Genomic DNA, 17664 nt, shown 5'->3' on the forward strand with positions numbered 1-17664 from the left:
AAGTCTAGGCTAAAAACCTATTATTCAGCCAAGCATTTTTGTAAATAGAATAGCCTTAGGTAAAGGAGCAGATCTGGAGAACTCATGGATGTAGAGTATTAGGTAAACTGGTATGTTTAGATGCTGTCTTTCCCACTCTCAATGATCACTCAGGCTTATTGACGGTGAGGTGATTGGTTGCTTTACATCTCAGAAAGCCCTCATGTCTGTGTTTCCTTCTGGCTTTTTCTTTTTAGTTATGCTCTCATAGTTAGTCTTGTCGGAGTCCCTGCTTGCACTCTGCACTTAATATACATTCACATTATACATTGTTCGACTGTGACCATACCTAATTGCCATCTCTCCATCTCTTTTGCTCTCTCCTCTTCTGCTCTCTCCTCTCTTTCTCTCCCTCTCTCCTTTTTCCTCTGTCGAGCTATACATGTCGCACCTGAGCTGCCAGTGATCTAGACCTCCTCTGCCCTCTGGACCTGTCTAACTCATCCTGGAGTCCTGCTTCTGGTTGGAGATCTCATCACATGGATGACCCGTGTGGAATGCCTGTTGTGACTGGGGATGGCTCCACTTTTCCATGAAGATGGTCCTGTCCTCGACTGATGCAGGTTCAGGACTGGAATTTCTTACAGTCTACCTGAGCCTTCAGGAACAAACTGGACTTTAATCTTACACATCTCCTCTTATATTGAACTTCCAGTCTCGCATAATATTATGCAGATCAATCCCTGCTATCTGTTTTCCTCCAGATGAGGATGGGTTCCCTGTTGAGTCTGGTTCCTCTCAAGGTTTCTTCCTATTACCATCTCAGGGAGTTTTTCCTTGCCACTGTCGTCCTCAGCTTGCTCATCAGGGACAAACATATCATTTAGATTCATACACATTCACATTTCATACAAACTTAATTCTTTTGATTGTGTAAAGCTGCTTTGTGAGAGTGTAAATTGTTAAAAGCGCTATACAAATAAAATTGAATTGAATTAATACAAAAGTCTACTTTCCACATGTTAACTATATAATACTTGTGGCAGATGTATTGTTTGTAAGACTGTTTACTTTTGAGATCAATTTAGCTCATTGTTTATGATCTTGTTACATGTCATTTGCAAAGTAAACCAGATTGAGTTAAGACGTCATGTCAAATTTGGCAAATAAATGTTTAATTAAAATGGTAATGTGTGTGTTGTTTCTTTGTTTATAATTTGGTGTCATTACAGTATATACATTAATCTGAATTAAAATACTTCTTGTGCAAAGGGTAAATATACAGTAATTTAAAAAATTAAGTGTAACATTAATTCTGTTATTGTATAATAATAACTAAAATATTGAAATTAATTTAAATAATAGTCTAATTTTCAGTTGCTTCTACCTTGCATTTCAATCATATCTACTCAATTATTTTGCTCATTTTCACTTTGGGTAACCATTGCATCAACTTCTGATTTTCATTACATTTACTTAGTTTTGTACATCATTGTACTAAATCAATTTATTTAGGTCTACTTAATTTTTGTACTGACTTGTACTCAATTTATGAAGTAAATTTTACATAATTTTGCAACTTTTATGTTTACTTTAATATTTTTAAGTGTAAAAATATTTCACCCAAAAAATTGAGTACAGCACAATTTTATTTTTTAGAGGGTAATTTTCCACATAAATGCTCAATACTTTACTTCTACTCATCATGCAATTTGTTATGCACGTTTAACTTCAGGCAAATCAGCCAAAGTGTTAAATTTAGATATGCATACAGACAGACGGGCAGATTTTCTGACTTTGGGTCCTCCAATATATGAAATGTAAAGATATCATTGAAAGAGCAAGTTCTGATCATATGTATAGATAAAACCTTTTTTATTAAAAAAATTGTGTTATTATATACAGTATATGACACAGAGGGCACCACTGGTCACAGGTGACTCAATCAGTGATCAAAGAGGGAAATTACATTAGTCCATACATGTGGTTAAACAATTATCAAAATAAAAGCACAAAGCATGCACTAACGAAATCACTCCAAATACAGAAAATACACACACACACACGCAAGCAGAAAATACATGTCTTGTGGCAAATATTCCAAATGAAAATACATCACATTTAAATCTATAAAATAGACATAAAATATTCAGAATCGTCCAAAATTAAAATATATATATATATATATATATATACATTTTCCTTATTATATTTACATATAAGTAAAATAATATTTTTCTTTCTATTTAGAATTAATATTATACACTGCAATATCTGTATAGATAACTATAGAGCCACGTGACTGATTACTAAGTTCACTCTGACAAACACAACATCCACTGAGACAGAACTGTCATTAAAATATTTAATGGTAATAATATAATTTTAAACTCTATATATTTGATACAATTTATATAGAAATGCCTTTTCACTGTGAAATTATAAACTTTACTGTGAAAGATGTTTCTCACAGATCCAGTTTAGTTTCTTAGAGCATTTCTGGTCATTCCAGAGGTTCCCATTGGCACCACTATAAAACTCAGTGCAGTCCTCATCACCTATATTATTCGGTTCCTTTTCATTCCAGAACCTGAAACCCAGAGAATCAGAATTAGACTCAGATCAGTGTTCATGTTCCTCCAATTCCACACATTTAACTGAATCCTCTCAGCCTCAGTTTACTGAGATCTACATTGAACATGTACTGTATGTACATACAGTACATATAAATACAATAAGAAATAATATTTTTCCAGCAGGACAACACTTGTCAACTGTACTGCATATTAAAATGAAACACAAAAAGTATCTCAGTACTTACTCTGTAGTCAGTGGTGTACCGTCCACCCATTTCCACTCTCCCTCCTTCTCTGTGTCACTCAGACCAATCCAAGCCTGAACTTTGCCATTCACCTTTTGTTTACTAATGAACTCCTGTAAATAACAACACAATAAAAAAGGCTTTATTCATCTCTATCTCTCTCTCTCTCTCTGAGTGCATGCTGGGAGTGGTGAGCGGCAGCGTGAGAGCGTGTGTACATTAGTGATCTTTCTTTCGTCTTAAATTATTAATGTTGTAAATATTTTCTCTATGTATAGAGATTAGTTATTTCATGGTGTGTGGTGAGTAGATACAAGCTATAGGAAGTACTGTGTTTTTACCCAGCCGGCGCTTGTGCCAGTCGGTGTGTGTGTGTGTGTGTGTGTGTGTAGTGGAATGGCTGCAGACTTCACTCAGCTGACACGAAGTTAAAATCTCAGCTAATTTTCCATGTTCAGTGGAAGAAGTTGCTCTGGCAGTGGGGGAAGAACAGCGCTGTTGTAATCTTTATAGATAAGTTAGAGAAGGTGAATGCGGTGATAGAGGCGGGAATCACAGTGAATGAGCATTTCATTCCTGTTCACCCGCTCTCTACACCCGCAAAATGGATCACTTTAGCTAACGTACCCCAGTTTATTAGTGACGAGTTCCTAAAACGCGAACTGTCACAACATGGGAAAATAGTTTCAATTAAAAAAGTATTGTCTGGGTGCAAGTCCCCTCTCCTGAAACATGCTGTGTCTCATAAAAGACATGTGTACATGATACCCAATAACCAGCAGGAAATCAACCTGAAATTTCATGTGAGAGTGGACGACTTTGATTACATCCTGTATGCCACATCTGACACTCAAGAGAGATCGGCTGTGGACAAGAAGGGCATGTGATCAGAGCATGCCCTGAGAAAGCAGCTCGGAGTGAACCTGACCCAGGCCAAGGTGTCAGTGGATAGGACAGAACCAGTGCTGAGAGCACTGAGACCAGTATGGAGAGTCAAAACGGTCTCTAAAAGCATGCAAGAGAAATAGACTGTCAGTCAGAAAAATATCAGTACTGCGGAGACAGTTATTAAGGACAAATGCATGTGTAACACACCCGAGAGCACTGAGTGCGCTAGCTCGACCGACTTGATGCAGGATCCTACAGGCACTGACGGTACTGATGGTACAGTTGCTGTACCTTCGAGCTGTACTGGATAGCTCGATTGCTGCAAACAGTACTAAAGATCCTTCATAGAGCAAGGCGGGGCACAGTGCAGTATTAATGGGGCAGACACAAAGAACAAATACAAGCAGAACTTACCCAAAAGAAAAACAAAAGACAATAATAGTAAAAGGCAAACAAAGAAAAATTACCTTGAAGAAAATAAAGAATTAATAGAAACAATCCCAGAGTGCAACAACAGTGAGTGGGAAGACATTAAGTGTGACCTGAGTCCACAATCTAATTAAAAAAAAACTGTTGAAACAGCCAAACAAATTCAGCAGTTCCTAAAGGCCACCTTCAATGGAAAACGTCAAGAAAAAAAGTAAACTTCTTCTTTCCTGACATAAAAGGTTTTTGTGCATCTGCCAAATCACACATGAACAAAAAAACGAACTGCAAATTCACTCAACAAGAAATATTCAGGCTGAGGAAATTATTCCCCAAGTTAAAAGGAGAGCACCGCCATAAAAAAAAAAATGATCAAGAAAAACTTTATCCACTACCTCATCCTCCTAAGTGTCATTACATTACACCTCTTTTCTTTCCCCGTGATTACTTTTAAAATTGCCTCTTTAAATCTAAACGGGGCCAGAGAGGCAAAAAAAAGAGGCCAATGGTGTATGAACTAGTAAAAGTAAAATGTATTAATGTTCTATTTATACAAGAGACACATAGTGATGCAGAAAACGCAGGAGATTGGAACAGGGAATGGCCGGGGCAGGTTGTGCTAAACCACAACACAACATGGGCTTCCTATTCTTCACAAGGTTCAACCCTTCATCATATACAGTGGAGAAGAAGGCTTCTCTTAGTCAAAGCCAACCTTGATAAGTTTACTTTTATTTTTATAAATATCCACGTCCAGACAAGTAGTCCAGACAAAATATTGCTCTCTAATACATTACATAACAAGTTAAATACATGTAGCTAACGACTTTTTAATTTTAGCTGGTGATTTTAACTGTACCCTTGACGAAAGCATAGACAGAAACCATAGAGAGCGCCACCCGGCCTCACAGCGAGCTCTCAGCCAGCTAATCCACAGCCACAGTCTGATAGATGTATGGAGAATGTCGAATGGAAAAGATAGACAATATACCTGGTCCCACATACAGAATAATGCAATCTCTCTAGCTAGGCTAGACTGGTTTTATTGTTTTAAGCATCAATATAACATTTTTAAAGAGTGTATCATAATGCCTGTCGGTTTCACAGATCACTCTTTGGTTTTATGCAAGGTTTTTATTCAAAATGTCTTTTAAAAAAGCGCCTACTAGCATTTTAACAACTCCCTAATTTTTGATAAAAGTTTTGAAGATGCTTTAAATTTTATGTGGTCGGCTTTTAAAACAAGAAAGCAAGAGTTCTCCTCTCTCAGACATTAGTGGGGTTGTGGAAAAGCTGAAATTGTACTTTTATGTCAACAGCACACTCTTAATGTCACATGGGTCATTACTCGATTGCATTGAGTAATTGAAGCCCTCAAAGCCGAAAAAACAGCTTTATCAGACCTTCTGGGTATTTAAGCACATGGAGCAATAGTAAGGTCTCGTTTTCAGAACGCTACAGAAATGGATGCGCCAACCAGTTATTTTTTTTGTCTGAAAAAGAAAAATAGACAAAGCCGGATTATCGACTCCCTTCTATACCAGACACGGGACAGGAGCTGACGGAACTCACTGACATTAGAAAAAGGGCTGTGCACTTTTATTCCGATCTCTACACCAGTGAGTTCAAAGACAACTAATACATTTTCAACTCCTTCATAGAGAATCTTCCAAAAATCTCTGAAGAGTATCTGAAGAAAACTCCTGGATGAACCTCTAACTACAAATGAACTTTATGCTGCACTACAGAGTATGCAGGGCCAAAAGGCTCCTGGAATCGATGGACTAACTATAGAATTTTTTACAACTTACTGGAATATTTTAGCTGATGATTTTCTGGAAGTTTTAAATGAAAGTTTCGCTGAGGGATGCTTACCACTGTCCTGTCGCAGAGCAATCATCACCCTACTACTAAAGAACGGAAACCTTCAGGATATAAAAAACTGGCATCCTGTATCCTTGCTTTGCACAGACTATAAAATGTTATCCAAAGCACTAGCTAACAGGCTGAGAGAGGTGATGGACCAAGTTATATGCCAAGACCAAGCCTACAGTGTGCCCAGAAGGTCAATGGTAGACAATGTCTGCCTTATTCAAGATGTTTTAGACATCTCCAGCTCAATGGGCCTAGACACTGGTCTTATTTGCCAGGACCAGGAAAAAGCGTTCGATCGTGTTGAACCCCAGTACCTCTGGAAAGTCATGGACAGGCTTCGGTTCAGCACTGGTCTTGGATGTGTTTGCTGGCAAAGCACTTTTTACCAAAAAAATCTGGGAAGGTAAAGCAGAGAAAGTAGAAGGGAGGCTGGTCAAGTGGAAGTGGTTACTTTTACAAATTTCATACAGAGGCAGGGTGTTATTCGCTAATAACCTTGCTGCCTCTACTTTGTGGCATTGTTTAGCATCCATGGAACCTCCTGCCCAGCTATGTCATACATACAAACAAAAATTGTTGACTTTTTTTGGGACCGACTTCACTGGGTTCCACAAAGCATTTTATTTTTGCAAAAAGAGGAGGGGGGGCAGGGTTTAATTCATTTGGCGAGCAGGACTGCAACCTTTCGATTACAGTTTGCTCAAAAATACCTGATAGGGCCGAAATAACTGGTATGGCGGGAAGTAGGTTTTTAAATCATGGAAACTTTTTAAGTGGACTCAAGTCATACCTACAGACTCTACACACTGGCTCCAAGAACAACCCCTAGTCAACGGAGCAAGGTTTGACATAGAAAGCATCGCCTCAGCTGGACTAAATTCAACAGATAGTCGAAGCAGCAGGACCTAACTTGAGAGACACTGAAGCTGCGAGTGCCCTTCTGGATCTGAAGTCGAGACGGGTCACACAAAAAATGCTGGACCTGTGGATTTAAGAACTTACATCATGGCCAGTAACCAACAGGATTTAAGAACTTACATCATGGCCAGTAACCAACAGGACCCTTTTCCAGAGATGGTTCTAAAGCCTGTCTATGGTGAACTATCTGGTCCTCTACTGAAGGCCAGCACCAACAATACAAGAACTGTGTCAAGGTCATCAACAGAAACTAACTCTGCTACTGTCCAGACACTGTGTGGAGAAACAGACTTTTTCTAAATGAACAAACTATACCAGTGTGGAGAGTGTTGTACAAACCTCCACTCAGAAAGCGTACTGCTGATCTCCAGTGGAGAATCCTACACGGGGCCATAGCAGTAAATGCATTTGTTACTGTTTTAAATTCTGCAACCTTAAACAAATGTCCATTTTGTTCGTAGAAACGAAACTATTTTTCACTGTTTTTTACAATGTAACAGACTCATCAGTTTTTTTTTTCTTGAATTTTAACAAATGTTTTTAATTAATTTAAAGAAAAGTTCTCAGGAACCATTTTTATTTTGGGTGTAGGCTACCAAAAAATTAACCGTGTAAAATGGCAACTACTAAACTTCCTGCTGGGAGAAGCTAAACTCGCTGTATATGTAAGCAGGAATAACTAAATGAATGGAAGAGCAGGTCAGGAGGCCAGTGAGGTGTGGCGCTGTAATATTAGGTCCAGACTGTGGCTGGAATACAGGTTTTATAAAATGATGGAAAATCTTGAGTGTTTCAAACAACAGTGGTGCTTCAATGAAATAATTTGCACCATAGTAAATGAATAACCGCAATTCACACAATTTTTTCACTGAGGAATGATTTTTAGTTGATTTTAATGTTTTTAACCATTGATTTATCTATCTATTTATTTCATTTATTTATTTATTCATATATCTATTACAAACTCAATTATGTAATTATTTAAAACAACAATACTTTAATACCATATAAATGTGAGTTTGAAAATTAGATAAATAAAGTCAGTTGTGAAAAATCAAATCAAATCTCTCTCTCTCTCTCTCTCTCTCTCTCTCTCTGCCTCGCACACACACACACACACACTCTGTCTCTTTCTCACTCGCTCTCTCTCTCTCTCTCACACACACACACACACACACACATACATACATACATACATACACACCTGTTCTTCTTTGCTGTTTATGATCACCAGGTCTGCTCCTTTGTCCCTGCAGTCCTGTCTGCTCTCAGTCCAGTTCTTAACCTCATTAGACATGAAATAAAGACTGCTAACGACAAAACACTTCCTATGTTCTTTGTCTGTGGAGATAAATTGAGAGAATTTCCTGAGATATAAACATAGTTTCTAATCTATTTTTTGTGTAAGGTCATGAAATTCTTTGTACTACATGGGCCATAAAATTAAATATATGTTTAATACATGCATAAATCGACCTTTTATGGGCTCTTTATTATTATGTAAAATAAGAAAGCTTGCTTTTACCCTTTGTTCTTTTTTCCAAGTTAAAAAGCATTATTATTATTCTTATTATTATTATTATTATTATTATTATCCATAGTTTATAAAATATTGAGCTTTGACTATGAACCGGGAAAGTGTCACCAACATTAATTAGATGTTTTCATTCTAAGAGCTTGATGAAATTAAATTGAGGAATATATGAGAGGATGTAAGATCTTGATGTCCCAGTTTTAAGACAGCTCATGGATTTCCATAGAGGACATTTAACTGTTGAGCAGAAAATGTAATGTTAAGTCTATCTACTTACACAAATCACAGGGTGTCCTGTCCGTCTGTAACTGGCATTTCTCTAAAGTCAGGTTGTTAAAACTGGTCTGTAACTGGTCTCTCTCTATAGTCAGGTTGTTGAAACTGGTCTGTAACTGGTCTCTCTCTATAGTCAGGTTGTTGAAACTGGTCTGTAACTGGTTGTTTTCTGTATTCAGGGTGATGTATTTGATCCACAGCACTGTGATGGCAGTCAACAGGAGAACACACAGCAGCAGCATACACACTGCAGTCCCTCTGTAACACCTGCCCCATGCAGTGGCTCCTCCTTGAATTATATCGACACAAATATACATTTTGTTTATTTCTCAACAGTTTTATTTAAACCAAACACTTTCAGCAGTGAATTAGAGAACATCTCAGCAACTCTTTTTAGCCAACATTGTGAAACTCCTCCCTTTGCTTTAAAGGCATGCAGTGATGGGTTTGGGCTGCTTTTAAATAAACTGACTTGCAAATGATGTCACCTGTTCTCCCTTTGCATCACAATGACTGCATAAGTAAAAAAATATAAAGTATTCTACAAGATGTACAGTTCTGTACAAAATGCCAAAAAATAGTTTTTGACAATGTGAAAAAAAAGATTCTAAATTGCAAAAAAAAAAAAAAAGCTATCAAATTAGTAAGCATTGGTTAATGAAACAAAGTAATCAGCATAATGACCCTTTGCCCTTTCAATTGTATTAGGTAATGAGCTGCTTAGTTTACTGAATGTCCTGCAGAACACAGTCCTTCGGAGGACTTGTACCTGCCTCTTATTTTATGCAGCAAAACTAAGAAGCTTTTTATATTCTTATTTATTTCCCTAATTTTGGAATTTAGATAGTGACTTAACACTGAATTCATAAAATCAACATGTATTGCAACAAAGTTTGTACAAAAAAAAACATCCAAGAAAAAAAGAAAAACACATGATGCCACAGTAAATACACATCTGTGCATGTTGATCATCTATAACATAAAAGTCCATTCCCATCACAGCTCATCTGCATTAATGTTTGTCTATAAGACTCCATAAAAGAAAAAAACAAAAAGCCCATAGCAAATGATCAGAGATGGAAATTATTTCGACTCAATACTTTGGGTTTTTAAACATTTAATACTGTAATAGTGTTGGCTGTTGGTCCTGATGACATACCTGTGGAGGTATGGAAGTGCTTAGAAGTGGTGGCAGTAGAGTTTCTGACTAGTATGTTTTACAAGATCTTGGAGAGTGAGACGATTCCAGAGGAATGGAGGAGAAGTGCATTGGTGCCTAAGAACAAGGGAGATGTGCAGAGCTGTGGCAATTACAGAGGCTTTGTGAGCAGCAATATGGTTTCATTCCTAGAAAGAGTACATCAGATGCAGTATTTGCTTTGAGGATGCTGGTGGAGAAGTACAGAGAAGGTAATAAAGAGTTGCATTGTGTCTTTGTAGATTTAGAGAAAGCGTATGACAGGGTGCAGAGAGAGGAGCTGTGGTGTTGTATGAGGAAGTCTGGAGTGGCAGAGAAGTATGCTAGAGTGGTACAGGACATGTATGAGAGCTGTAAGACAGTGGTGAGATGTGCTGTAGGTGTGACAGAAGAGTTCAAGGTGGAGGTGGGTCTGCATCAAGGATCGGCTCTAATCCCCTTTTTGTTTGCTCTGGTGATAAACAGGATGACAGATGAGGTAAGACAGGAGTCTCCATGGACTATGATGTTTGCAGATACATTGTGCTTTGTAGCGAGAGCAGGGAACAGGTGGAGGAAAATTTGGAGAGGTGGAGGTATGCTCTGGAAAGCGGAAGAATAAAAGTTAGCCTGAGGAATAACTTCAAACAGACACCTGGAGCATGGCAGGTCCATGGCAGAACTATGACAAGTCCATGCTAGATCCGTGCACGGAATGTGATCCCCCACGATGACGCAGTTAGCAATGCCCCGCCCCATAAACGCCCCCATGCGCCTTCTAAAAAGATGGTTGCAATGCTGTATAATCCCACCTGGTGAAGCATTGACTACTTTAGTTAACTGCAGTGTCCAGGCAGCCTTATGCACTATGTTCATATATAGCGAGTTCTTACATTGTCAACATAGTTTCATAAATAGATAATGTGATAATAAAAAAAAAAGATTAATAAAACAGATTTTTTTTAATCACTCAACACACAACCCATGATGCTTATGCTTTAAAATTAATTAATTAATTAATTAATTAATTAATTAAACTACTTATTGCAATGTTTTTAAAGACATCCTTAATAATCCTTAGAGATAAGGCAACATCTGTAATTTATCTATACCGATCATTGTAGGTACGGAATACAAACGCGGGCTATGTACAGCATTTTACATTATAGTGTATTTTATCTATTTCCGTTTAATACACTGGTAGATAATATTTTTCTGCAAAGTAAAGCTTAAAATGTAACTTCTGCGTGGGTTTGTCTTCGTTTTTTTTTGTTTTCACTGATATTTTTTTTCTCTGATAGTCAAAAATTGCCATAACAAATCGATTAATGGCACATAATATCTGGAGCAAATATCTGCCCATACGGATCAGTATTTCTTTATTCATTTAACCAGCATAACGTTCCCCCATCAAAGATCTTATGGGGCATTAATCACTTATCACAACTGTCAATAGATGCGGCAGCAGAGACAGATTAAATCACCATAAACATTCACACTTGAAAACAAAACTAAAAAACTAAACTGCTCCAGAGGGTTAGCGCCTGTTATCACAGGACAGAAATCACCTTCAGGATACTACTGTGTGCGGGTGGGTTGTTAAAATCACGTGATTGCAACTCAGTGCAGCTAAATTGCTTGCTTGTTTTAATGTGTTCATAAGAACAAAGTGCCATCTAGTGGTGGCACCATGTAAATAAACAAATAGGGCTTGAATGCGCGTCTTTACTGTGAAATGTGAGGAAGGGGGGATCGCGCCGTCCATAGGGCAGCAACATGTCATTTGCATGCCATTCACATGGCCTCGGCTATTTGACGAGGCTCCCACTGTACATGTGTGTGAATAAGAGGGACGCAAGTGGAACAGTGAGGCTACAGAGAGCAGAGGTAAAGAAGGTGCAGGACTTAAGGTACTTAGGGTCAATGGTCCAGAGCAATGAAGAGTGTGGAAAGGAGGTGAAGATGCAGGTACAGGCAGATTGGAGTGGGTGGAGAAAAGTGTTAGGTACGTTGTGCAATAAAAGAGTATCAGCGAGAATGAAAGGAAAGGTCTACAGGACAGTAGTGAAAGTTGTCTGCATATGGTCTGCATATAGGGGGGTTAAAAATGTAGAATGTTAAGACCGCAGAGTTGGCTTCTCAGTTGGCTGTTTAAAAAAGGTTCAATTGCTAATGAGTACAGCATTCAAGACAATGAGCAGCCTTGCCTGATACCTCTGTAAACTCTAAAAGGAGCACATAAACCACCATTAACCTTAAGTATACTCTCTATTTCACTGTACAATGTTTTGAACATGGCTGTAAAACCAGCCTGTCGAAAGCCTTTTCCTGATCTAAGAAGACGAAACCATTCTTTAAACCCAATAATTTTTGAGACAACCAAAATGTCAGAAATTAGGTGTAATTATCGACCTGTCAGGCACACAGAACGTCTGGTCAAAGTGAGTAATCTGTTCCTTTTCTTCAATTATTCGTGAGGCTAATGTTTTTAAAAGCAGCTTGTAGTCAGTGCATAGCAGTGAGACTGGGCGCCAGTTCTTCAGGTCTGAAAGATCTCCCTTCTTTGGCAGTAAGGTCAAGACAGTCCTCCTGCAGCTCAAAGGGAGCTTGCATCCTTCATGCTTTTTTTTTTTGCTATTTTATTTATTTATTTATTTTATATTATTCTTTCTTAATTAAATGTACCTTATATTTTATTTTTCATATTTATTTCTTATTCATAGTCTTTTATTTTAAGATCACGAGCAGTTGTCTAAGCATTTAACTGCATATCGTATTGTGTATGACTGTGTATGTGACAAATAAAATTTAAATTTGCTGCCCTGAAGGCTTTGTAAAATTTTGCTGGGAGACTATCCATGTCTGGCGCCTGGTGATTCTCCATGCTTTGAATAGCCTCCTGAAGCTCCCCAAGGGTCCACTCTCTATAAAATTCAGTGGCTGTGCTTTCTGGGAGATTTGGCAGATTACTGAGAAAGCTCCCCTTTACTGCTTGTGCTCCTGACCACTCTTTGCTATACTGCTTAGAGTAGAAGCTGGCTGTCTGCTTATAAATTTCAGTGGGCCCCGATAGGAGATCCCCTGACTTTCTGTCCATTTATTTTTGTTCACGACAGAAGAAGATCGATGATTTTCTTTTTGAAGCTTTAATATGCCCCTGATTTTCTGTGTGCTCAAAGCGCTGGAGCTCCACCATTCCTATCGCTAAAGCTTTCAGTGATCCAGCAGTGTCTCTTGTGACATTCTAATTTGTGTTACGCTACATCTCACCACTGCTATAGAGAGATAAAAGCGACTTTTTCTAGTTTAAGAATGTTTCAAAAATGGATAAAAGACTTTTTAAAATTTTTATCTTTTAAAAGTGCAGTGTTAAAATGACAGTAGGCACTTTTAGGGTTTACATTACTTTTGCTGCTCGTGCATAACACAATGCTGTGGTCTGAAATGCCTACTGGGACAAAAACTAGTGATGTTTGAAAGCATAGAACCGATCTAATCTTGACACCGAGAGCATGTTATCTCCAAAATGAGTCAATGTGTACTGTCTCTGTTTTCCGTTAAAAGCTCTCCATGTGTCCTTTAGTTCATGGGTCTCTATCAACTCCCATAGTTTCTTGTGGGAGGCCATATGAGGTTCAAGGCCCTGTCTCACCACAGGGCGTGTTATGTTTGTCCTCCCACTGCCGGTGTCTCGCCACAGGGCGTGTTATGTGTCTCCCCCTGCCTGTGTCTCGCCACAGGGCGTGTGTTTGTCTCCCTCTGCCTGTGTCTCGCCACAGGGCGTGTGTTTGTTCTCCAGTCTGTGTCTTGCCAGAGAGCCCCTGTTAGCACAGAGTTTAGTATTGTTTGAGTTTTATTTGTTCCTTTGTTTGTGTCTTTATTTATACTTTGTGTTCAAACATCATTAAAAGACTCTTTTTTGATTACACCACCCCTCTGCCTCTATGCCTGCTCCTTCCGCCCACGGCGTTCAACACCTGCCACTACACCCCGATCGTGACACTGTTTAGGTTCTGGGAATTTGTCTTTTACTCTGCTTGGTGTGTTTAAGAAAATCTTTGATGATGTCTGCTGTGTGCATAACTGGTGCTCTTCTTGAGGATTAAATTTAAAACAGAATCTGATAAATAGCCTTCACTGTCTGATGCTCCTTTATCCATCCTAGAACTCTTTTGGGGGGTTTGTTTGCCTTCCTATCTTTATTTCTTCTTCGTTTTAAGGTTATACTGTATAGCAGATCTAACAGTAGTTCAAGCTACAAGATGTTTGTATAATAATGCACACCTCATAGTACAGTTGTTTTCACATTCCGACAACAAGAGTTGTTGCTTTAACTGTTGTACTTTATAGATATGTGCGAGTAATGTCTCAAACATTGTCCACAAGAAGCCAGCAGCAGCATATTTAATTCCATATACAAAATACAGAAGCTTAGTCTGTCAACCATGCATCCACCCAAGTAAGCCAGAGTGCTCATTACATAAAGGTAAGCTTATCTTCCATCTCGATATCTTCCTTGTCCCCTGTTGCTGGTGCAGTGATTGATGTTTCAACATCAGTGCTCTGTATCCCTGTGCTTTCCTCAAGTGTATCTAACCTTGCATCAGGATCACTTTTATTTATTTATTTTTTGGTCGAGTTGATCCCCAGCTTGCAGCCCAAAAGACACAGAGCTTGGTCAGCTGGACACAGAGCTTGGTTTTTTGGGCTGCAAGCTGGGTTTGAGTCTTATTCTCAATAGCATCTTCTGGGTCTCCTAGCGAGCGGTAGTCGCAGGGGGAATAATCTAAGCAGTGTACGGTTTTAACGTAATAATGACAATGAATGGCTGCCGGCATTCTTCATCATTAATATGTAAGGTTTACATAATAAAGACAACGCATAATGGTTGCATTGTCCACCAATAAATATAGACATTTTAATGTGGACACAATGGCAACGCATCCTTCATCAATAATAAGTAATGTTTAGCTCTGGGTCAGAGTTGTATCGAATCTTTAACGATTCGGGTTAATTTGATTAACTGAATCAAAATTTATAATGTACACTTTATCGACTACCCGTCCAGCGTTAAGCAAAATTTAGTGTATCTTACCAGTTCCGGTTATCACATGGCCAACGGCTATAACACAAAATCTAGTATTTAGCAATTATGAGCAAGGTAACACGATCTGGGCAAATGTTTAGACTTTAAGATACATGACCAAGACAGCAGTTCTTTATAAAGAAACGAGAATTTATTTGATGGGTTCAATCTTACGGTTTAGTTATGAAACGAGCACCCACTTTAGCAAGGTATGCAGCTTTGTTTGTTTACTTGCGTTATGTTTTGTTCTCATTTGTTGGTTCGCCTCCAGCGAAGGGAATCACGTTGTTGCTGATTGGTTGGTGCGCTGTTGTAGAGATGACGTCTGTCGGGAAAGCCCTTCGGTGGCTGCGCTCTGAAACTTCTCCTGAGGTTTCCTTCGTTGCGGGACTTTGGAGTTCTGGCACGAAGTCTCGTTGAGAGTTCTTGAAGAGCGGATGACGCCAGCAGCGGCGGCGCAGCGCCTGCAAGGGCGAAGCCCGAGCTGCTTCGGAGATGTTGTAGGTTGCAGTTGTGATGATAACTTCTCTTCTTCTCTACACTGTCGACTTCCTGAGGGTTTTTGTCCCTTGGGGGTCAGTCTGTCCCACAGGTGATTCCTCCAATCAGATGTGATTGCAGGGCTTAGCCACGCCTCACGTGGTTCCTTTTTCTGTGCATAAATTAGCCAGGTGTTTCGGCTGTCACGTGTGACCCATCCGGTTGGAGTTTTTAATACTTTATACAAAGTAATTTTGCATGAGCTATGTTCATGCTACCAATTACCCATGTTTACCAACATTCTTGAAATAAAGCCAGCTTGAGATTGACACCAAACATTACATATCTTACCCACTCATTCCTTCCTCTATCTAATAAAAATGTTTGTAAATGCTGATTACACCTTTAAGTTATGCAGAATAATCAAACATATACACAGGAATAAAAGGAACTGAGTAAATATATGTGAATACGTTTTGCCCTACTGGCACACTTTAAAGATGTTTAAAATAGTGTCCATGCCGTATGCCTTTGTTGATGGAAAGGCATGTTTTCCGGAGGTCGAGAGAGTGTCCAGGTGTGATGAGTTCTCCCCCCCAGCTCGGGGTGAAGCTGTAAAACTGTCTTCTTTGTTTACCGGATCGCCGATTTACACCCTCGGTTTCGGGGTCTACTTCAAAGCATCTGGCCTTGTAGAGTTTCTTAGTTTTACAGACGTCCCCTTTAAGATAGCAAACCAGATAAGGTTATCAGGATGGTGCCATGTATGCTGGGAGAGGGTGTTCAGGAATGTGATCCATTGACTGTTTTCTCTATGGGAGCCCTGTTATTCGCTACAGCAGACTCAGCTTCCTCTCACCCCGGCCGTTCAGCAATGCCAGGGTCGTGCTGACTCTCTGGAAAGCCTGTACTAGATGACCATGTTTTTTTTAGACCACATTTTAAGACTTTATGTCAGAGGATACATAGATGCTGTAATCAAAACCTTCAACTTTAAATTTCAAAACTACATTAAATTCATCTAGACCATCTTTGGGAATCATAAAAAAAACATTTTCCTAAAAGACACTAGGTGTTTCATCAGTGGGGACTTACGCTGCACAAACTTACACACACACTCACTCATTTGCACCACAAAGTAAGTAGATCCGAAGTGTTATTTAAAAAAAAAAATTGCATTAAATGGAGAAAAAACTGGCAAAACGGCAATCGTTCTCACACACTACTTGCACTCTGCTGCGCATGCAGAGAAAGAGAGATAGAGAGAAAGATTCAACAGATAATACTAATATTAACATTATATATTGTTTAAAGGGCTCACTACTGTACAAGTTAGTCAAAGCAATAGCACAAGCAACCAGTTAGTTTTTTTGCTAAGGACCTGCACTTCTACAACGCAACAGAAAATGGAGAATTACACAGTCATTATAGCTAAACTTGAACATAATAGAATTCAAACAGTTTTGCTGTGAGGGGTTTGACTGCACTTGTTAGTTTTAGAAATAAAATCGCCACAAACATGTTTAACAGTGTCCTCAGTCAACAATAGCCTTAGTCAACAGTGTGTGTGTGTGTGTGTGTGTGTGCATTTCTTTCAGATTTAAACTACATAGCACCATTTTAAAATAATATATAAATATATATATATTTTCAATTTTACATTTGCCTTGTAGTAATTGATAGTTGCATTTTAAACAAGTTAACTAAATTAAGTACAGTAGATGAGCACATATAGACAGGTTTCTGGGTGTGAGTGCATTTTACCTGAACTCACAGACTGCTTAAAGTTTCTGGGTCTCTGGGTCTCCCAATTGTCCTGATTCTCATAAACATTTTCATATGAGTTTTCGTTGTCACTGAAATCAGCTTTCTTGTTCTCCATAACTTTTACATTTTCATAAATCTCCTCACTCAGCTCCATTTTTCTATCAGTCTGTATAGACAAACTTGCACCAGTAACTAATTGTGTAAAACTACACTCGGAGTGGCTGTCTTAAGTCACACTGCATAAACAACTGGATGTGTCGCTGCTTCATTGAAATATAATTTCCTGTTCATTCATTCTAAACATGCAACAAGCCACAAGTGAGAAACTGACACACTGTGACCACAATTCAACAGGAAGGAGTTAATGTGGTCACTACACAGTCACTACACAGTCATGTGACTACCAGTCTCACCCTGAGAAGTTTACATTTGATTAG

General features: G+C 38.7%; 1 protein-coding gene across 1 annotated transcript; it reads right to left on the minus strand.

Annotated features, from left to right (window-relative positions):
* Positions 1-2427: 2427 nt before the first annotated feature.
* LOC128508786 (CD209 antigen-like protein E) lies at positions 2428-17381 on the minus strand. The gene is made up of 5 exons (XM_053480266.1): positions 17225-17381; positions 8751-9006; positions 8112-8235; positions 2801-2913; positions 2428-2569 (listed from the first exon to the last, which is right to left on the minus strand). Exons 1-5 carry the CDS (start codon positions 17379-17381, stop codon positions 2428-2430), a joined length of 792 nt encoding a protein of 263 aa, XP_053336241.1.
* Positions 17382-17664: the final 283 nt, after the last annotated feature.

Source organism: Clarias gariepinus, chromosome 20 (genome assembly GCF_024256425.1).
Source record: "Clarias gariepinus isolate MV-2021 ecotype Netherlands chromosome 20, CGAR_prim_01v2, whole genome shotgun sequence".
Taxonomy (NCBI): Eukaryota; Metazoa; Chordata; class Actinopteri; order Siluriformes; family Clariidae; genus Clarias; species Clarias gariepinus.